General features: G+C 33.4%; 1 protein-coding gene across 1 annotated transcript in view; it reads right to left on the bottom strand.

The window, feature by feature from the left end:
* LOC105338770 (uncharacterized) overlaps positions 1-23,533 on the bottom strand; it is a 177,928-nt gene that overhangs the window by 109,885 nt on the left and 44,510 nt on the right. The window contains exons 26-27 of the mRNA XM_066065791.1: positions 8,476-8,681; positions 4,468-4,696 (exon numbers count right to left, since the gene is read on the bottom strand). Coding sequence (XP_065921863.1) covers positions 4,468-4,696; positions 8,476-8,681 — 435 coding nt within the window. The remainder of the gene's footprint in view (positions 1-4,467; positions 4,697-8,475; positions 8,682-23,533) is intronic.

The raw sequence follows: 23,533 nt of genomic DNA, 5'->3' as shown, positions 1-23,533 counted from the left end.
AACCTATGGCTCAGATTCAGCATTCAAGCCTGTCTGGTGCATCAGTATCATAAGACGCACCATCCATGGAAGTCTGGTGAAGTTAGAACAAGTAGTAACTAAGATATAATCATCAGAGGGCACCTGCAACAAAAACTTTACCCAGCTCTTAAAACCTTAACCTCCTTCAGCATCTGTAACCTATAGCTCAGATTCAGCACCCAAGCCTGCCTGGTGCATCAGTATCATAAGACACACCATCAATGCAAGTTTGGTGAAGTACGGACCAGCAGTAACTTAGATATTGCTATCAAAGGGCACCTGCAACAAAAACTTTAACCTGCTCCAAAAACCTTAACGTCCTCCAGCATCCGAAACCTATAGCTCAGATTCACCACTCAAGCCTGTCTGGTGCATCAGTATCATAAGACACACCATCCATGCAAGTTTGGTGAAGTATGGACCTGCAGTAACTTAGATATTGCTATCAAAGGGCACCTGCAACAAAAACTTTAACCTGGTCTAACAACCTTAACCTCCTCCAGCATCTGAAATTAAGGACTCAGATTCAGCATCCAAATCTTTCAAGTCCATAAGTAGGTCCAGATGCATCATCCATGCAAGTTTGGTGAAGATAGGACAAGTAATAGCTTAGATACAGGACCTGCAACAAAAACTTTAACCAGGTCCGGACGCCGACGCCGAGGGTATAGCATAAGCTCCCCCTGACTTCGTCTCGGTGAGCTAAAAAAAAGGCATTTTTAATAGGCAACCAGAATTTGAGTGTCATTCGTTTATTCATTTGCTGTGTAAACAAAGCGTTTGTTACATTTTGAATGTTGAAGTGAAAATTCCAATGTTAGACCTAAAATGAATGTTTTAAATGTTAGGAACTGTTTATTTATGCTTAAAATGAATAAGAAGATAGACAAATCAGCTTGAAAAAGATTTTCTACTGGTATAGTGAAACAGAGCACGAGCCTTGTTTACATGACAAAGAATTGTACACCCTAGCTGTGTCTTGCTTATAACTTTACGACTGACTCTCAAATTTCATTTGATCATTAGAAATGCTTTCCTAAAGTATTGTGAATAATGGAAACAGAAAATTAGAATTTGACCAAAATCGTGACCATGCCCCTTTAATATCAATCTTTAAAATCTCAACAAACAATAAATAATACGGTATAGCAGCATAAAAAGCACCAAGTTCTGCAATAAAGTTGGCAAACAGGACCTCTGAATTTTATTTTTTTACATCAAATCGGGGAATCCCACAAAAATCGGGATAGTTAGCATGTACGATTACAACCAAACATACGGATGAAATAGTGATGTATTTCATACTTCCCTAATTCAAATCAGGATCAGTTTAATTTCAACAGGGTGTGGTTTAATTTTGAAAATTGGTAATATTTCTTAAATTTCGCCACTGTGATTAAATTTTTTTTTTAAATTCCTCTCTGTAAGACACGTCTCTTCAAAATATTTGATCCAAAAAGATGTTCGTATGTATATTAAGTTTCATTAGATGCACTATCCTTACAAATTTGATAAATATAGGACCAGAAATAACTTAGATATGCATGGTCTTTAAAGTGCATCTGCTTCAAAACTTTAACCTGCTCTAAAAACCTTTTCATTTAACGCCGCTGTATCAATTTATTATATAGAATATACAATATCAAAATTATTGTAAAGCAGGAACACACTTGTTACAAGTATCCGAAAGGATAACTATTTTAAACAAAGATCTATAACTTGTCATAGGCAGATTTTGTTTTGATAAGTCATACTGTGAAATTGTGGCATTGTCAGTGAAAATATTTCATGACTGTTTGCTCTTTAATTTTTTTTTTTTTTAATAATCATCACGAGATTTAATTTATATGTTTTATTTTGATTTTCACATAAAGAGAATAATTCTATCATTTTGTGTTATTTATAACAATTATTAAAAAAAAATAAAAATTAAATCATGTCAAAAATCTGCATATTTTGATAAAAGTCACCGTCTTAAAACACAAATATTGGGTAAAAAGTTCAAATACACAGTTTATCATTTATGTCTTTATTCTAAATAAATTACATATCATATAAACTGTTTTTAGTGAAATGAAGCCTTAAATTAGAATAATGTTCAGAAGTATTTTTATCATTTCGTGCAAATTCAAAATTGACATTATATCAACATCTTACAAGGATGTCAGTTGAGACTTTGACATCGCAATTGACAAAAATATAAACGTTGTATTTTTCATTGCAGCATTAATAATAAAATTGAAATTATAATTTTCAAAATAAAAATATGCACGATCCTTTTATGTTTCATGTGAGGGGAAACAGATATTGAATTGAATTTTTTTCGTCTTTTATTTTATACAATTCTGTATGTAAAATGGCTGGCGAGACATTTTTCCACCCTGCAAATGTTATTGTCATTTAAATTTTAGACCACATGGTTTTTTTCTACCCTTTTAGTTTTGCAGTAAAATGTGTGCCTCGTGTTTATAGTCTATTTCATAGAATATAGGTACAGGTAACTCTCGATAGCTCGAAGTCCATGGGACCGAGGATAAACTTCGAGGTTTCAAGAGTTCGAGTTTTTAAGAGTTCGGAACTTTCCAGGCTGACCGACGGGTTTTAAAATTAGTCTTACCGGATGTTATGATTAAGCCATTTATTTAGTGCTAACCTTACGCACGTGCTTAAACAACGTTTTCTTTTCAGTAAAATATACAGAACTGGATGTTTTTAAAACTAAATACAAACAATTATTGAATAAATTCATCATATTAATTATTTATTTTATGCACAATATTAATACCAGATTGTTCAGTACTACTGGACTTCAAGACGATCGACATGTCATAAATGTGATAAAGTTCTGAGTATACCATCCATTGTTCCCACTGTACGGGTCCTTCCCCAGCTGTAACTCGTTCAGCAATAATCATTATAATGACAATGATGCTGTTTAGCATAATTTTTACAGTTTTATAATTCTAAAATTTGACAATGGCTTAATATTATCGTTTCGTCTCAATTAATTTCTCAATTCATTGGGTCTCCAAATTATCGTAAAACGGTTGGTGTTAATTAAAGATTGGGTATTGGTATGGTCAATCATCAAACAATTAACACCTTGTAGGACAGGTGTCGCATGAATAAACAACCTCTGACACGGGTCCCACTTTTAACGCCTGGGGCCATTTAAATGACGAAGTAGGTGTTAATTAGGTATAGCTCTTTGATAACACGGCGACTTCGAGGTATCGAGAGTAAGAAACTATAGTTTATGAACAACGGGACTGCAGTTCGACTCAAGAGTTCGAGAAATCAAGAGTAAATTTGCTTAGTTATATAGGGGAAAAAATCGGGACCCTAGACTCACTTCGAGCGATCGAGAACTTCAAGCGATCTAGAACTTCGAGCGATCGAAGTTCGAGCCATCGAGAGTTACCTGTACTTGTAATCAAATATGAAATCAAGATGTTTACTGATTTAAAACTTTATCTTCATTAATTGGTGGATAAAATGATTTCTAGAAATAAATGTGACAATAGAAAAGATAAGTTTTTTTCTGCTGTTGCAACAATTAACATGTTTAGTAGCAATCCCTCTTAGGATTAATTTTTGATCTGCGCCTGACCTAGCAATAGCACCAAAAGTGAATCAGACTATATATTTTATGCAGAATCTTCATTGAAAATTACTCGATGTATTAAGTTTTTGTACAAAACAGACACCCATTCTTTTTTTAAAAAGCATGGTGTTGTACACCACAAGCATCATACATGGCTATGATTTTATTTAGCAACCCAATGCTTTATATTTACAACCACGTGTAGAGTGGTTGAACACAAACGATAACTCTGTTCTGAATATCATCGTTTAATCTAAATAACTGTTAGATGATGAAATAAGACATACATCTACAAAGATTTTCGTGTTTTAACATAAATCAAGGTATGATATGATATGAAAACGACCAGAACTTACTTATTTTGAGAATATTATCCGAACACTTATACTTCCGCTCGAAATTTCACAGGAACTGAACAAATCTCGTGAACTTTCATTCGAGCACCTCTGGATTTATTGCATATTTAGCAACGATGAAGAAAACATTCTGAACATATTTGCCGGGGTGTTTTCTGAGATTAAACTATGAGGGCGGATAGCATAAGAACTGTCTGGTCAATTTTGTTTTAATTTGGTAAAAAGTTTACTTATACGTTATCCTTTCATGATTTAAAAAAAATCATATGTTTGTAATTTTTTACAAAAAGGAGTGAAAATGTTAACCCTCTTTTTCCATATAATCCTTTATAAAATGGCGGGGATGATACAGATTCTCCCCAGAGACTCCTTAACCATAAAAAAAGGGGGGAGATTGAAAAGTTTAATTGAGCTAAAATAATGCCCATGCATGTTTCTTTAAATTATCCGATATCAATATATTGTAAACATAATGGATTAACTTACCACAGTATTGACTGTTCACAAGTACCATATTGTCATTACAGTTGTTTCCTGCTTCAGAGCTACCAATTCTCTCTACTGTAAATTTGGCTTGTTCAGGATTGCCTGAACACATTATAGATGAGACAGGTAAAATAAACGATGAATTTATAATGGTTATAAAGTTGATGCAAGTATCCCTTGCAGATTTTAATCCATCTCCAATAAACTCTCCTCTTATGACAGTTGTTATCTGAAAAACATAACATAAATTCTCACTGTAAAATTCCATTGTCTCCATATTATCATACATGTTAACCTCCAGTCACTCTGTGGTAAAAAAGCGGCAGATTTAATTTAGAACCCAAAATAGGTTGCAGCCTTTTTTGCATATATTTCACAGCATTTATATTTACATACATGTACTACATATGCATGTAGATAGGATTTCTGATTGATAATTTATAAGGATTTCAACTAAAATATAAAAGACCTTTCAAAATAAACTACGGTAATAAAAAAGTTTGCATGCATTTTACCATCAAATTGATAAGGCCATTCTTTTTTAGGTAAACAATCTTTGTGAATAGAGAGTTTAACAATTGCCATTGTGCAGTAAAAATAGTTTAAGTTGCCGAAATTTATCATAGAAGAGAAGTAAGAACTAGTAGAACATCATTTATTCTTTTGTTTACATGCTAATCACTAGCAATGCAGTGTTGCAATAAACTGCAAGTCAAGTTTACTGTTACGTCCAAGTTCAAAGATATATTCAGTCATCGTTAAAGCCAGGTGTGAAATAGCAAAGCTTCTTTTTCCTTGGAGAGGATAATATATTAAAATGTCATGTAACTAACAACCATAGATGATATCCCGCACAATCACGGGAAGTAACACTTTATAAATTAATATGATACAAATCTTTATTTAAATGTACATTGTCTCTATTCTTTTTGTTGCAGCAAACTGGGTGGAAAAATTATAAACTTTTTTATTTTATTTCAAACCAGGGGTGGGTGTATAGTATGTTGTATCATATTTCTACATTTATCTTGTTCTTTAGGTCAAATCTCACTATAACTATTATCACTGTGCAAAAAAAAAGAATTTCAGATAAAAGACTGCCCCTCCCCCCCTCCAAAAAAATCAACTTCTCATTAAACAGACGAGTTGTTATCACAATCTGTTCATGGGTCGCAATTTAATGTAAAAGTTTTACTTCCAGTCTGTATTGGTATAAAAAATGATTGTAAAAAAAGATATATATATATATATATATATATATATATATATATATATATATATATATATATATATATATATATATATATATATATATATCAAAAACCAAAGTTGTCAGATCCAAGGTAACTGCCCAATGATTAACCTGCACTTTCCACCATGACATTAATTAGCCAACCCACATTCTCGGTTACCCCATTCTGGAATGTTCTATCCACCAAAATTAAAATCTCGCATTCAAGAAACAAAAGGCTCATTTTACTTATTCAACATTTAATTGTCATATCTTAATTTCTCTTTATACCCTACATAAGTTCCCAGTAAATATATACATATATATATTCAGTCTTTAAGTAATCATTGAATATTATTTCATTGTAAGCATATCTTTTGATGCAAACTCCCACTAATTTGGATCCGCCAAAGTGTGTTTACCACCTTACTGTCATATTTGCTATTTCTGGCTGGTTTAATGAAAATGAAAGCAAGTTTTTAATTTATTTTTTTATACAGGTAATTATCAGTATCTTGAACAATGGATATCTTGAATACCCCGCTTATGTCGAAGTCTACCACTAGTCCCTCGATCATGAGAGACTTAAGTTAATAAGAATGGCAGCTTGGATGTTTTGGGAAAAGTTCAGAACACTTGCTCCAAATGCAGATAATCAGCCTACCCAGATCCCACCAGAATTATTCAACCTTTTATACCCCGCATAGATGCCATTTTATCTGCTGCCATATAAACAAGAATAGAATTCCTGGGTCCCCCGCCAGTCAAGCAGTATACTAGAATTGACCAAGGCTGATTTAGAAACTTGACCAAGGTATTAGTGGTATAAACATTTGGTATAAATTTAATGAAAATCCGTCAAAATTTGTAGGCATGAGAGCGCTTACAAGGTCAATTTTGGATAAGACGGAGTCATTATTGCTGTCAAAATCCCATAACTCCAACAAAAAGTATCAACCAAGGCTGATTTAGAAACTTGACCAGGGTATTAGTGGTATAAACATTTGGTATAAATTGAATGAAAATCCATCAAAATTTGTAGGCATGAGAGCGCTTACAAGGTCAATTTGGATAAGACGGAGTCATTATTGTGGTCAAAATCCCATAACTCCAACAAAAAGTATCAACCAATGCTGATTTTCGAACTTGTTCAAAGTATTAGTGGTATAAACATTTGGTATAAATTGAATGAAAATCCGTCAAAATTTGTAGGCATGAGAGCGCTTACAAGGTCAATTTTTGGATAAAACGGAGTCATTATTGTGGTCAAAGTCCCATAACTCCAACAAAAAGTATCGACCATAAATGCTGATTTTCGAACTTGACCAAGGTAATAGTGGTATAAATATTTGGTATAAATTTAATGAAAATCCGTCAAAATTTGTAGGCATTAGAGCTCTTACAAGGTCAATTTTTGGATAAAACGGAGTCATTATTGTGTGGTCAAAGTCCCATAACTCCAACAAAAAGTATCGACCAATGCTGATTTTCGAACTTGACCAAGGTATTAGTGGTATAAACAATTGGTATAAATTGAATGAAAATCCGTCAAAATTTGTAGGCATGAGAGCGCTTACAAGGTCAATTTTTGGATAAAACGGAGTCATTATTGTGGTCAAAATCCCATAACTCCAACAAAAAGTATCGACCAATGCTGATTTTCAAACTTGACCAAGGTAATAGTGGTATAAACATTTGGTATAAATTTAATGAAAATCCGTCAAAATTTGTAGGCATGAGAGCGCTTACAAAAATGTGTGACAGACAGAAACACGGACCCATGGACGGACGCCGGCATTTCTATGTGTTGCGGCGGGGGACAAAAAAATACAGCTCATATACATACAAACGATAGGATAGGATTCATGCACGATAGGATAGGATTAATGCACAATAGGATAGGATTAATGCACAATAGAACAGTATACACGCACGATACGATAGGATTGATAAACGATAGGAAAGGATAAACAATGTTCATGATAAATGTATAATTGCGTTAAGCGATCTTCACGATTAACCTTATAATGGCAGAATTTGAGGAAGAACTCGTACGAATCAAAATATATACATGAAATATCTTGTTATCAACAAATGCCTATAGTTGTTAATCATCACTGCATCATTTATAGAATGTATTTAAATAACGAGATAAAATTTTTATACAAAAATTATGAGCTAAATGATCAATAAACTACATGTATCTTTATTGTTAACATTGTTTTCAATACCGAACACCTTAGCGATCGCCGCGAACAGTTCAGCCCTTTTTGCAGGATTTGGGCCATTTAGGTGACTTCATAGATACACAGCGAATGAGCAATGATGACTAAAAGCATTATTAAAGTTATAGGCATCCTCTATACAATGATTTGTGAAGATTTTATTTTTATACGATACTATTTAAAAATTGGTTGAAATCAGGGGCAGATATTTGACCATACCGCACATAGTCCTTTCACCACTCTTCATGAAAATGAAAGTCCCTGCAGTATTCATACTCGGGACCTAGGGTTGGTAGACAAAAGCTACACCCATTGCCCTAAAGAGACAGACACCAAATTTTGGCGACATAAACTATTTAACAATTCGTTACAATTTCCATGTTGTGACATACTGTCATTAAAAGTAGAAGTCATGGGGTGTTGTGGATCCTTAAGTGCATGTGACTAACAGCTAGTATGAAAAACAGGAAATATGAAAAAATCATATGACCCTTTGATTCAGGTGAGCTCAAATGTAATATATCTTAACAACAATACTAAAGGTTACAGTACCTTGAATGATAATGATGTGGTGGTGAAACTTCTAATGGCAAAATTCCCTGGGCTCAAATCTTTACACTTGTCATCTATAGCTTTTGCTATTGTTGTGTTATATGCAACCAGCATATTTTCAAAACCAGCTTTACAATTAGATGCCAGAGTGTCTGTAGTTACATAACTAACTTCTAACTTTGCCTTGTAAGATGGAGTCTCATACACTGGAAAACAAAATAAATGTCATTATCAAATATAGTATCTGCAGTCTCTCAGCTATTATAAGCAACACCATTAAGACTTGTAAATTGCTCCTCTGTAATATGAAATTAATAAGATGCAAAGAATGCACCAATTTATAAGCAATCAAACAACAGAGTATTACAAACATCAATACGATACATATAACAATTAAATGATAAGCTGTCAATGTGACAGCAACCCAGGTTTTCTTTTGTGTGACCAGTAACCATAATCCATTCATCAACTCTGAATTGACAAAAACTACATAATAAATTATCCAGAGAAATGGGGTACTCAAGTTCAACATCTGGTGATTTTTTCAAAACTTATCAAAAAACCAAAATCCAAGTAATATGCACATCTCTGATATATGCACAATTGATCTGCAAAACTTCTCATAATGATAACTGTAGGAGTTATCCTTACAATATGGTTACCCTTTGACATCCCCCCCCCCCCCACACACGCACACACCCACCATTTCAGTAACTTATATAATATTTCCTTTGGAATACCCTGTTAAAAAACAATGCTGCAAGATAAAATTCAATACATACCCAGACAAAACAATAAAGTTTGGTGTACGTCTTGGGGCTACTCGCTCTTAGCTTCCTTAATTATCAACTCTTATTACTAATGAAAAATAATTAGCTAGTTTTACTCTATCATCAGTGGTAAAATAATACACTGTCTGGGACCAACATATAATAAGTGCCCTCAAGGCTAATCCCAGGGGTATAACTTGAACCATGCCTGGGGCTGATCTTGGCAGGCATCTATTCTCATATTCTCATTTTTGGTTATTTTTGATCTTCCATACTGACCACATCTTCGATAGCCAAGGGCTTTCGGTCCACTTTGCTCCCAATAAATCATTGGAAGATCTCATTACGAAAACTTGGTGATGGAGTGGCGCTGTCTAGGGAGCAACTTGAGTTGCGCACCTCGTATATTTACATTTTAATCGAATGGAACAACCTAATATACACACTACGGCATAAATACAACTATAAAACATGTTGACTTATGAGAATGGGAACATAATTAACAATGCTATGAAATAGGAATGAAGATATACATAGAGAAAGCAAGGAATGTTTTATTTATAGTATTTGTAGAGACCTTGTACAGAGTGAAAAAGTCACTGTATATTTAAGAAATAAACAACGTTATTAAGTGAACATGGCGTTATGAATAGCAATTGCTCTGTTGGCATATTCCATGATGCGCGCTACCGCATCATGGGAAATATGCCAGCAGAGCAGTTGCTATTCATAACGCCATGTCACTAAATAATCGTTGTTTATTACTTATATTTGCATTTTACCACTCGCAATGTATACCCTGTATTCGCCTAGACCTTGACATTTAGAAATTGCATCAAAAATAAACATTCAGACTGAGATGTATCTTTTTCATGCACATAGATTTGTTAACAGAATCAATGATATGTTATAACAGTAATTCCTTTAAAATGTTATTAAAAGACTTGTTTTAATTAAATACATCAATTTTATGGAGTTTGAAAAAACACATGATGTATCGTATAGTGGTTTAAATCTATACCATCATGGAAAAGTATGTGACGTCACACCTTTATGACATCATAGTACAGTGGTAACAAGGTTATTGTTGACAAACGACACGCACGTTTCTGATACACGAACGATCACGCACGATACACGGACGATCACTAACTTACTGAATGTTCACGATACACGAACAAAAACGATAAAACACGCAACCGAACGATTCTACCCCATTAAACACGCAAAATCAAAATTAATTTTTAAGATTAGAATTAAGAAAATGTATTGCTTTAATTTGTATTGCTTTATGTTTGTGTTTTATTGAAAAGCGGCATGTACAGTAGCAATGCACTGTTTTATATTTTACGAGTAAACAATTTACACATCCATACAAAAAAAAAATGATTTATACACAAATTATTTTTTTTTGTCTCCATAACGAATAATAACTTAAGTGTAAATAAATTAAGATAATGCATTAACTATACGAAATTATTTACATACGAGTTGACTGTTTATGTAATCCTCTTCCCTTACGTACGATTTGATTATGCGGGATAGAGGTAAATTTGTTACCTTGTTCCATAGAATTTCGATTTTACACATTGAATATTTTCATTATTTACAGTACATAATTGATTTATTTCTATTTTTTTTTAATTTTTAAGCGTCTATAATTTTTTTTTTCAAACAAATGTTTACACAATGTACCAGATAGGAATGCGTATCGTATTCTCATTTGAAAGAGAAACATTGGGGATAATCGTTTAGTTTAAAACGGGGAGTGGGTAAGCTTGACCGCTTTCATTCAATGTGTTGCTCTTGCTAATATGATTAAAATTATGTGTCAAGACACAATGGATGCTTGATATAGGCTGACTATAACATTATGCAAAACTAACTCGACCGAACAAAGGATTGAATGGGCTGTGGAAATACTTGATAAATGTATTTAACCACGGAAGAGAGAATGAATGTTAACAAATGTCAATGATCTTCTATAGAAAAAAGTTTAAAATTCACATTGTTTTACAAAAACTACTTGTCATTGTTTTAAGAATAAATCCTGACATTCCGTAAAAAAAGTTACAAAACGAAAAAACCGCACGATCAAGCACGGTAAAAAACGCAAATTATTTTTCCTGATACACGCACGATCCCACATGTTACACGAACGATCACCCACGTTACACGAACTATTAAACACGATTGGCTTGTCAACAATAACGTTGTTACCACTGTATACAGACAGAGCAATTGCGATTATAGAAAAATAATTGCAGTTCCTCCGTATGGACTTACAGTGAGAAAGAACAATTGATATGCAAATATATATGAATGCATTCAAGCCATAAAAACCAAGTATAGTTGTCGTAATTATTGTAGACAAAAGAAATTAAATAAAATACAGCTCATTGAACCTTTAAAAGCAATAACCACAAGCATTCTGAGAGTATTGCATAAGCAATACATCTCCCCTACCGGTTTGTTTTATTCTATGAAAACTTTGAAGCATATGACAACTATTTCAGAACTATTATAAACGAGGTGTTCTGCTTTAATCAGAGATAAATGAACAGAGGAAATTCAAACTATATAGTTGATACAGAAATTAAATATGCTGAAAACAATGCACTGTTATGCACAACATCATTTCTTACTGTCTCCTGTACCCCAATCAAACCAAACAGCTGACAGCCCAATCCGATAACGAAACTGATTGTAATAATACATGTAATACAAAAAAAACCCCTGCCGATTAAATTAATAACACAATGCTTGACACTACTTTACAGATTGTATTAATTGTTTAAATTGTTTGAAATGATAAAAGAAATGGTACAAGTAACGCTCGATATTATATCTGACTACATACTGGGCAACTTCTTCATTCGCCATGTTTATACTTTTTATACTACGATCACACAAGCCTTGACAAGTTTGTAAATCTCTGTTAAATCTAGTAAAATATGTCATTTTTTAAAGTTATTTGGTTAGACCATCCTTATGGAGATACTGTACTTAAACACTTGTGCCTCAACTTGTGTAAAGCAACGAATGTTTTACCAAAGATCTTTTAAAGGGACTTAGACACGATTTGAGCTCAAATTTTTCAAAATTTATTTCTTCAATTTTTGGGAGTTGATTTTAATCAACTCTCCTGTGCAGTCACTCTGGCAAACTGAAAGTGAAACAGTGTTTGGACCTGAGCACAAATCATCATCGCTGACAAGTCTTAGTTCTTGAATATAATAGAAAAATTTGATGTAATGTATGCTGAAGCATTGTTTTTCAAGGAAACTTATCTATAATAAACACTTTGAAAATAGTAAGATTTTATATAATACGAACAATTTAGATATTTATGTAATCTCATGTATTCCTACGCCAGAGTTTAATATAGTCTCGTTCAACCAAAAGCTCGGCTGTCTCCGTAAATCTCCGACAAACAGAGAGGCTCTCTTGCTTGTCAGAGATTAACAGAGACAGCTGAGCGACTGGTTGAACGAGACTGGAGTTCAATATCAATAGTGCTTGGATCCATACAATTTTTAGAATTGTTTCGATTACTAATACATAGTTTGAAATCTATCTTTAAATATTACACAACATGATTCATATGGGGGTTTCTCTAAATTCTTATCTGAAAAGTCTAATTAAAATTCATATTATAAAAAGTGCATAATTTAAATACAGACTAGAAACTAATTGCCACGTAAGATAAGTTGATTATAAAATAAATGACTAGATGCTGTACGTCATTAGACAGTAATACCCGCACCAAGTGTTTGCCCCTAACTAACATTGGTTTGTACCAGTTTAATTAAAAACGAAGGCCACATGCAAGCTCCGGTAATACATTTAAAAATTATAATTTTCATAACTGAAGGATGAGATCCCTTCCCATAATACACATGAGCAGCACTAAATGTGCAATTTGGGGTTGAGCTGTTTGCAGTGAATTTTCAGTTAATCAATAATCTTAACATTTCATGTCATAGAAAGTATAATGATCTATATAATTATTACAAACAAAATTAAAAATTAAATTATGCCCCCTCCCCATGGCGGTTGCCGGCTTTAGATATGCTTCTGTGCGCCTACATGTACATCACCATGTGGACAGATTTAGAAAAGGGGTGTGAATGAGGGGTCCAGACCCCCCCACCCCCCCCCCCCCCTCAATGAAAATTCATTTATATCAATAGTAAAATTACTAAAAATACACCTTGGACCCCAATGCTCTTACAGACATGTAAACGCTCTAACCCATTGTGCTTCAATGCTAGGTAACATAATTTGGGGGTAAATATTATAGTTATACTTAATTGTTTATTTCAATAGGAAGTATACATCACAATATGCAGGTGTCCTTCACCACAATAAAGCTCTTATTTACCTAATAAAATAGTACAAGGGGTTTTGAAGAATAGGTCATAAAAATACATGCATGTTTCAAATAACTGATCTTTGTCTGAAGTTACGTACACAACACAGGTCTGCAGGTCTCATTAGCGGGTACTAGTTTTACCCAGCTCTTTGATTAGATGGGTTTCGCATATACATATACATGTGTTTTCCATATGCAGAAAAGGATTAGTTAACATGCATAAACATTCCTTTTGTGATGATCAGCTAAAGAAATTCATTATTGTGCTTTTATTGGATTATCATTATGATGTTAACCAATATAGGTAAGCATAATACATGTAGTAGCACAATATAATGAGACGTATACCTTTCACTTTCTAAATAAGGGATCTCCCTTTGACAGCATACTGTATCACCATCTTTTAATATTTAAATAGGCTTATCATCGTTACCTATCATATCACATTTTCAAAGTTTCTGACATTTTAATTGCAGAAATTATTTTTTCATTTGTCAGACTTACACTATTGAGTTGACCCCATATTGACTCTGTATAAACAAATTCTTATTAAATTTGTGTATTACATGTAAGTAAGTGTAGAGACTTATCATTTTTATATGAGTTATAATAGGAAGGAAGGAAGAAGTATTTCTTTCTTAATGTATTATAATGCATCAAATATGATATAGGCCATGACCTTATGGGACTGTTCTGACCCCATGAAACAGGAAAATACAAAATATATACTTCTAATGTCATTATGATCATGCATCAAATGGTGTAAAATACATGACCCCCAGGTGTTGTCTTTAACCCCCCCCCTTTACGAAATAGAAAATGATGATACATTGCATATTTTGTTAACTTCTGAGATCCTCATTCCTAAACCATATATTCTTGCTCTTTGTGTCATTGTGCATCAAGTTGAATATGTTATTCCCCCTTAGAGACACTCTGACATTTTAAAACTAGAAATAATAAAGTATTTTATATCTTATTCATATGTAGTGTTTGGTCCATGTGGGTAATTCCTAGCCAAATGATGACACTGCTTTGTTAAGGAGACTTCACAATTGCCCCAAATAGGCGAATACACATGCATATAACATTTTGTTTCTAAATCTTAAAAATTGAATTAAGCAATTTCCAAAATGTTAATGTGCATTAGGAGAGAAAAAGCAATCAAGAAATGATTTAAAATTTGCTACTGCACACATGTAAGAATGTAGGAAGACTGAAACTTTAGAACCAGGTTTGATTGGTTGGTTGGGGGGGGGGGGGTGGATGTGGAGTATAAACATTTATAATTTGAATAATTTATTGTTATTAATTTTAACTTGTCATTGAATGTTAGTTATTGATCCCAAGGTAGAAATATGACTTCTGATCATATCTCATTAGATCATTTGTCAATTATGCAAGGTGTAATGTAATTATTTTAAAAGATCATTCGACAATTAAAGGGGGGGGAGGGGGGGAGGGGGGCAACAGTTTATATTTGAGTTTGTTTGGGGTTGGGGGTTCCAAGTCATATATTTGACAATTTTTTAATGTAATTTAAAATAAGACTAAGACATACTACAGTCATGAACATTAATTGAAGACCAAAACACAAACTACTGTGGAATCATTAGATTTCGTGGTGGCTCAATTTTCGTGGAATTCATGGTTACCTCTCATCCACGAATTAACATCCTCCCCGAATTAGTAAATTAGGGCTTTAAAGTCATATTCCCTTTTGTAGGTATAAGAAAATACACGAAATAACCTCCCCACGAACCTGTAAAATTTAAGCAATCCACGAAAATTGGCCCCCACGAATTTTAATGATTCCACAGTAATACATGTATATATACATAGGAAGCATTACAAAACATAGATTATTGATCTATATCTGGGTTCTTAAAATGAATCATATATCATGAACATATATTATTGTTTCTTTGTTCAAGGCATTTCAGATGGTATGTAGGTCATGATCCCAAGGGCTCTTCTTGAAATTATCAAATATCATAAAAACCATTGAGATCCCCACCTTAATCCAAAGATATTATTCCTCCTTAGATCATTGCACATCAGATCATTTTGGCATGTAAGTCATGACCCTAAGGGGTCATCCTGACCCCCTTAGAATCAGAAATTGTCAATTATCTTTAAATTATTGATGTTTGATGATCGTATCTCTATTTAATCTTTATTCTTAAGTCTCCCGAATGAAATTTGGAATCCTTATTGTTTTTGTACGGTTCTTATTACATGTATTATTATTCTTCGTCTTCTTCTTCTTCTTTCCCGCTCTGAACTTGGTTCTCAGAGATGGCTGAACAGAATTGTACAAAACTCTAGGATACGATAGGCCTGCATATCTAGTTGTGCACCCTGGTTTGATTTTTCTCATTTTGGGTTAGACAACCACTTTTCTTTTGGGGGGGGGGGGGGGGGGTCAAAAGGGTAACTTGAAAAAGGACAAAGATAATTATATTGGGTTTTCATAATCATATATTGACTGTTACTGGCAATATAAAGTGTTTATTAGATCTGACCCCTGGGGTCATCCCCACCCCCCAGGAATTGGAAATTACAATATATATCAGAAACTGTTATAATCATGACCCCTAAACCATATATATTCTTGTTTCTGATGTCAAGGGGCATCAAATGTTATGTCGGTCATGGGCCCTGTGGGTGGTCCTGACCCCCTCAAACAGCAAGTCCCTTAATATCTTCAAAACAGTTGAGATCCCCACCCTTAAACCATATATATTCTTGTTCCTTGTGTCAAGGGGCATCAAACTGTATGTAGGTCATGGGCCCCAGGGGTGGTCGTGACCCACCTCGAACAGGAAGTACACAAATATCTTGAAAACGGTTGAGATCCCCACCCCTTTAACCATATATTTTCTTGATCTTTAAAGGGCATCAAACGGTATGTAGGTACTGGGCCTCAGGGTTAAATTTAATTTTTCAAAACCGTAATGCACATCTATAGAACAGTCACTATCATATCCCACGATATGATGGGTCTATCCATTAAGTCATAAGAAGAGTTCTAGGATCTATGTTTTTTTTTTTGAGTGATGAACGTCAATTTTCTGCTATTATTTGACTCCCTGGATGAAATTAAAATTTTTAAAACCTTACTGCACATCTATAGAACAGTCCCTATCATAGCCCAAGATATGATGTGTCTATCCATTAATTTAAAATCATAAGAGGAGTTCTGAAATCTATGGGGTTTTTTTTAGTGATAAACGTCAATTTTCTGCTACTGTTTGACTCCCTGGATGAAATTTAAATTTTTAAAACCTTATTGCACATCTATAGGACAGCCCCAATTATATCCCAAGAGATGACGCTGCTACTCCAAAAGTTATAAGAGGAGTTCTGGGAACCATACTTTTTTTTGCAAAAAAACGTCATTTTTTGTTGCCAGCTGATCCCCTTAATAAAAAAAAAAATTCTGGAACCTGATCACACTTCAATATGACACCCCCAATCATATTCTAGAAGATCATTTGGCTACTACCAAAAAAAAATGACGTTTTTGAAACCAGTTTTTTTGTAAAAAAAAAACGTCCTTTTTCAGCCATTAAATGACCCCCAGGACAAAATTAAATATTCCGAAACCTTATTGCGCATCTATAGGATACCCTAAAACATATTCCAAGAGATGAATTGTCTACTGTTGAAAATGTAGGAGGAGTTCGAGGAAGAAGGTTTTTTGTGAAAAAACATCATTTTTTACCAATTATTTGACCCCCAGGACTACCAGAGAATTTTTGAAACCTTTTTACAAAACAACATGACACCCCAAATCAAACTCCAAGAGTTCAGTTTGCTGGTTTATAAGATGTAAGAGCAGTTTGAGAAAGTAAAACGTGACAGACGGACGGACGGATGGAACAGGGTAACAACAATATACCTGAACTTTCTTTAGCAAGTGCAGGTATAATAATCGATAAAATCAACTCCCGTCAGTACTTCAGTACTTTGATTATGTTTAGAATTGTTAATATAAATGTTTTGAATACTTTGACAAAATTTGGAAGTCAAATACAGAGTTACAAGCGATTTACAGAGGTTAGGATTCTTGTTTTGTAAACAAACCTCGAGTCCTGTTATTGTTTACTTATGTGTTACAGACCCTGAAACGTGCTACTACACCAGTTGCACGGTTCGGTTCGTTACGCTTTTTGAACGGTTTGCGCGCTTTATTAATGAGGTAGGCGTGGCCTGAACGCTTTGATTTTTCTCGATATAATTTTGTTTAGTTTTTGCCCGATCTACTTCAGCAAAGAAGTACCGGGTAATTATGACAAGAATTTTTCTTTATATATATATATGATATATTACAAATGTATTTCAATCTATTTAAAATCAGAACTTCCATTCTTTCCCCGGTTTTTAATTCGTTGCGTGAAACGTGTACTCAGTGACAACCGGGAAGCGGAGGTAATTTTAATTTTGATTAGTCTGTTATTATTAGTATTTAATTTTAGATAAATGTAATTATTACGTTTACTTAGATTAAAAGAACTGTGACTTTGATCCAATATATTTTTGTTAATTCAGCGAGCTGTCGATAATTTTACGAAGCATCATAAGTTTTTATTTTGAATTGAAGTCATTAAATATTTCTAATCCATTTAGAATTGCTATGAAAAATTGCCCCAACTTTATTCCGATGTTTCTTTAGTTTCCTTTATCGTTGTCTTGATTCTCGGCTAGTTGTTCTTTTTACAAGCATCTTTCTTTTTCTTTATTCATAATTCGTACAGTATGATCATTCTTTATTGCGTAGTACTGTAGTACTATTGCCGATCAAATTGCCCTAGTGAATATACGATGTAAAAGTACACGCAGTTAATGAAAAGATAAACAATGAATTTCAGATAAGAAATCTTGAAATCAACTGTTATTTAGTTTTTTGACACGAATTTTCATTTATTTAAATATTGATTCTATGATTTTCTGCACTTGTTCGTATACACAGATCATACCTACATTATGTACATGTAATCCGTCATCGCTTCTCTTATCTGAACTAAGATCGCGTGTATAGTCATAATATGACTATTAGTCGTTTTTTTTTCGTTAAACTATACATGAACATGTAACATATTTCTTACAATATGTACACAACTGGATTTACACAAGTCAATAGCTTTTAATGGCGATATTTATCATTTTGTTGAATAAGTGTCCGCTCTTCAATGTATGCATGCGATTTAGCTGACGTTTTACAAATGCTGACTAACCTTTTTATTTTTTTTTTACCTTTTTACACACATACTTGTTGTAAACAGGACACGAAAAAATACCCGGTAATCAACTAATGAATGTTTAAAGTAATAAATATATTAAGAATTAATCTAGTAATACGACAGCGAGGGAAAAAGACTCTGATCGCCAGTACATGAGTTATATAATCATGAAGTCGGAAGGAAATTATTCTTGAATAATTTCAAATAGGAACACTCTTTTAAATAGGAATTTAAGAAAACATAAAACAAAACGTCTTCATTCAATGATTTTCTTCTAGCCATATAGGAGGAGCCAAGTAGCACGCGGCGCATGGCCTGATCTGTACTGTTATACTTAAACTGATTGACAGGCGAAGCACGTGGAGTCCTGAGATAAAATCCCGCTCAAATGACCGACTATAGAATCCTTAAGCAAAATAATATAGTTCAGTATTAAAACATCGGCGATGCATGTTTTGTCGAAAACAATAGAATTGATTACGGTCTAATAAAGAAAATTAAATTAGAATATTTTTGTAACTGCTTTCATAAGAATAACAGTTTTAGATGTACATAGGGTCGCTGAATTGTTCCTCAGATCCACGCGCCGATAGTCTTAGGTGTAGTTGTTTGTGTACATATCTACAGACAGTTCTTTTGTTTTTTAGAGATTAATAAAAGCTGTGAAACTAACAAAGTAGAAATAAGATATATTCAGATTATACACACGACAGATTGTGATGAGTTACCTAACATGTGTCCGTGGAAAGGTGTGAATTCCGGCATCTCATGCACACCTGTTTAAGCGTCCAAATATACAGAGTTAGTTGTAAAAATAAGACAGTAGCACCTGTTGTGTATAGAACCCAAGATGAAAGACGCTGTTGTGTTTCTGATCAGCTTCTGTACACATGTAATGCACGAGTGATTTTTGTTCATGTGAAATCACGACGCCATAACCAGCAATGCGGGAACTAAAGTTGAAAGTTATTTCATGGAATGCATGTACTTTTTTTCGTTCAATGCTCGCATTTAATTAAATAAGATTTTGTACATGTATTTTAATTATCTATAATTCATTATATGTGTGATTTTTTGTTTATTTATTGCTACATAAATAGCTAAAGTACAAATCATTCGAGTCACCGGTAATATGTGGTTGTCATTTACTACAGCACATCCACATGTATTTAAAACATGATCTGAAATGTTTTCTTTTCTCAATTTTAAAGTTTAGTTGTAAATTAATTAACAAATCAAAAGGTGTTTATCAAAAGGGGTTTTTTCCGATAACTGAAAATAAGACGTTAAGGCAAGCTCCCAACATTTTAATCGGATCGTCAGTTACAACATCACGTCTGTTTAGAAAAAAAAGCACCTGACTTAAATTGATTTGAATTTTGATAATATATCAATTGATGAATAAATATATTTGGTAAACTAATTTGAATTTATCTAAGAACAAGTAAATTAAAAGGTACCCATTTACGATTTCAGATCACAAAAAATTATAACCACGAATTGTTTGAACATTAATAATTTACAATGTTTCAGAAATCGGCGATGCATGTTTTGTCGAAAACAATAGAATTGATTACGGTCTAATAAAGAAAATTAAATTAGAATATTTTTGTAACTGCTTTCATAAGAATAACAGTTTTAAATCTAAGTATGTGTTATCTAATCCCGTATGAAAAAATCTAGCAAAATATTGAACTTATCTGGTCAGCAATAATCTCAGTCTGTATTCATCGAAAGACATTAGGTCAATAAGCCGTATATGAAGTTGCACGCTTATTGCATGGTACGGTATGCTTTTTTGTCCGTCTGGAGGCGGGTCTTGCATAAATTATCTTGCACGCTTTTTGCACGGTACGGTTCGTTTTGTGAACGGTACGGTACGCTTTGTGAACGGTACGTTTCGTTTTGTGAACGGTACGTTTCGTTTTGTGAACGGTACGGTTCGTTTCTTGCACGGAACCGTTCGGTTCGTTTTAGAGGTGTAGTAGCACGTTTCAGGGTCTGTATATTGGTATAAGAGCACACTTTATTTATATTGGTATACGTTTCAATCTAATGTTGCTATTTATTGTTGATAAAAATTATTTATGAACACATTGAATCAGTTTATCTTGTTTCCATAAGTTATTTTGTCAAAGAAATTGCAATTTCTTTACTTTACATTATTTGCATGTACACAAATATAAAGCTTTGTTTACATAACAATGACTTCTTTCCTTCATATCTCGCTGTAACACGACTCCTAACATTCAAATATTGGTGAACTATTAAAAAAACAAAAGTAAAGTATTTTTTACATAAAAATCAAAAATACAAATTTTCATCTGAAATCGTGTCTTAGGTCTCTTTAAAGTTTATTTATCAATGATTAAAAGCGCTTGTTTACAACTCTGCAATTGGATCAGCTACTCGCAGCTGCAGCCAATTATTAAACAGAGCTTGTCATTGAGTTTTCGTAATGAGATCTGCCAAGGGTTTAACGAATTTGACCATAAAGTTTTGAGATAATTTTTCCCCATCATTTTCTCAAATGTCTTCTACATTTATATACAGGCGCTTGTTTACACCGCTGCGATTGGATCAGCTACTTGCAGCTGCAGCCAACCATTAAACAGAGCTTGTCACCAAGTTTTCATAATGAGATCTGCCAAGGGTTTAGGGGAAGAGGCATGGACCAAAAACCCTTGGCTACCAAAGATGTACTGATCATAACATTTGTAATTAGAAATAATGTCTATAATTAGAAATTCAAATGTTATCCTATAACATAATTAAACAATTTGTGTCTTGATATTTAACATACTTAATAAACAACAATAATAATACAGATAAAAAGAAGTTAACATTATTTATAAATCATAATTAAATTCTGTAAAATTTCAATTATATAAAAATATAATAAAAGGGCATTTATAAAATTAGAATTTCATGTACCATTAAATGATATACACAGTATGTCCTTATCAACTATAAAGCTTTATTAAAACCTCTTTGAAACTGATATAACTGACAAACAGTTGAAAACATCACTTACCAAAATATGATGAATACAACACATTTTTATAGAAAATTTCTTTGTAAGAAACAGGTTAAACTTTGGTTATTGCAATTCAGTACATAGCCTTTATATGGAAACGCTACTGCTGTTTGTTTACCACAATTTTTAAACAATTAAAACTGATTGTTTAGGCATATATATCAAAAAATGTTTTGCTCTTAATCTGTTCATTGATAAATTGTATCAAAATGGCAATTTAAAATTAATTAAACTGTTTACTCTGCAATCAGAGCTGTGCATTCATCATCTCCATGTACACGCCATTACAAATGTTATTAATAGCTCTGTGCAATAGATCACGTGGGCCTGATTGAGTTAGCCTTCCAAGTTTTTCGCATTAATGCTCATTTTAAGCACATGAATAATTACTATTAATTAAAATAAAACAATTCATCTTGAAGATTCATTTCACCTTATTTTTAACACCTCTGCGGCGGGTGCCCCTCTGCGGCCCTATCAAAGCTATTGTTTTACACACATGCTTGACACTTATTCAAATGCTGATTACCTCACACATACAATGTACCCTCCGGGGCAAAGAAATGTAACACCTTAATCGATACCCAGTTGTTGTCTGTGATTAGTTACTCTTCAAGCTGTTTGAAGATTACCAAAAACGCAGACAGTCAAGACTTTTTAAAACTCTGCATCAGAAAGGTTACATTGTGGAATTCCCTGAATTACCATCCTAACATTTTGGTAAAAAATATTGGTGCATATCATACACCAAAACTTAGCTGCAGATCTGCAGCTCCCGGTCTGAAAAAAAAATTCAGATGGACAACCTTGGAGCTACAGTGCCACCATTGAAAAAAATCTATAATTATTGTGCACAAAAGCATGCACTAGTTTTGGACTGATTAACCTTATTTATACGCAAATTCTATGAATACCATTAAATTCTTCAAGCAATTTACAACTGATATCGTCTCTTTACTTGCCTCTGAGAGTCTTTTAAACACCATCACCAGCCACGTAAAGTCAAGTGGTGCAGTTTTTTTGACATGTAAAAATGGCGACTCTCGATCTCGACGTAAATTTAATTTTCCGAGGTCAGTAGTGTGTTATGGAGAAAGTCTCAAGCAAGTAAAGTAATGATATCAATTGTAAATTGCATGAAGACTTTTATAGTTCGTATCATTTTCACAGAATTTGCATTTAAATATATAAGATCAATCAGCCCCAAACTTGCACACGTTTTTATGCACAACAAATACACATTTTTTTCAATGGGTGGCACTGTAGCTTCCGGGTCTTCCATTCAAATTTTTTTCAGACCAGGAGCTACAGACCTACAGCTAACCCAAACAATGTTTTTTCATGAGCTTTCATGCCTAAAGAGGGGAGTGTGTATTATACATAACTGCGTATTATATTCAGCAAATTACAGTAAGTCCAAAAATCAAATTTTGACAGCTGTTTAGCACTTCAATAGTTATGAAAGCCAAGGCACTTTCTTCCAAAGGACTATATGTGCTGTATTATGCATTTTTTGCCCCCAAAATTAAAGTTTTATAAAAAGCTTTAAAAACTAGATGCTGTCATTAGACAGTAATACCCGCACCAAGTGTTTGCCCCTAAACAACACTGTTTTGCTCCGGTAATACAT

The sequence above is a fragment of the Magallana gigas genome, chromosome 7 (assembly GCF_963853765.1).
Source record: "Magallana gigas chromosome 7, xbMagGiga1.1, whole genome shotgun sequence".
Classification (NCBI taxonomy): Eukaryota; Metazoa; Mollusca; class Bivalvia; order Ostreida; family Ostreidae; genus Magallana; species Magallana gigas.
This window is presented reverse-complemented; position numbering and strand designations above follow the sequence as displayed.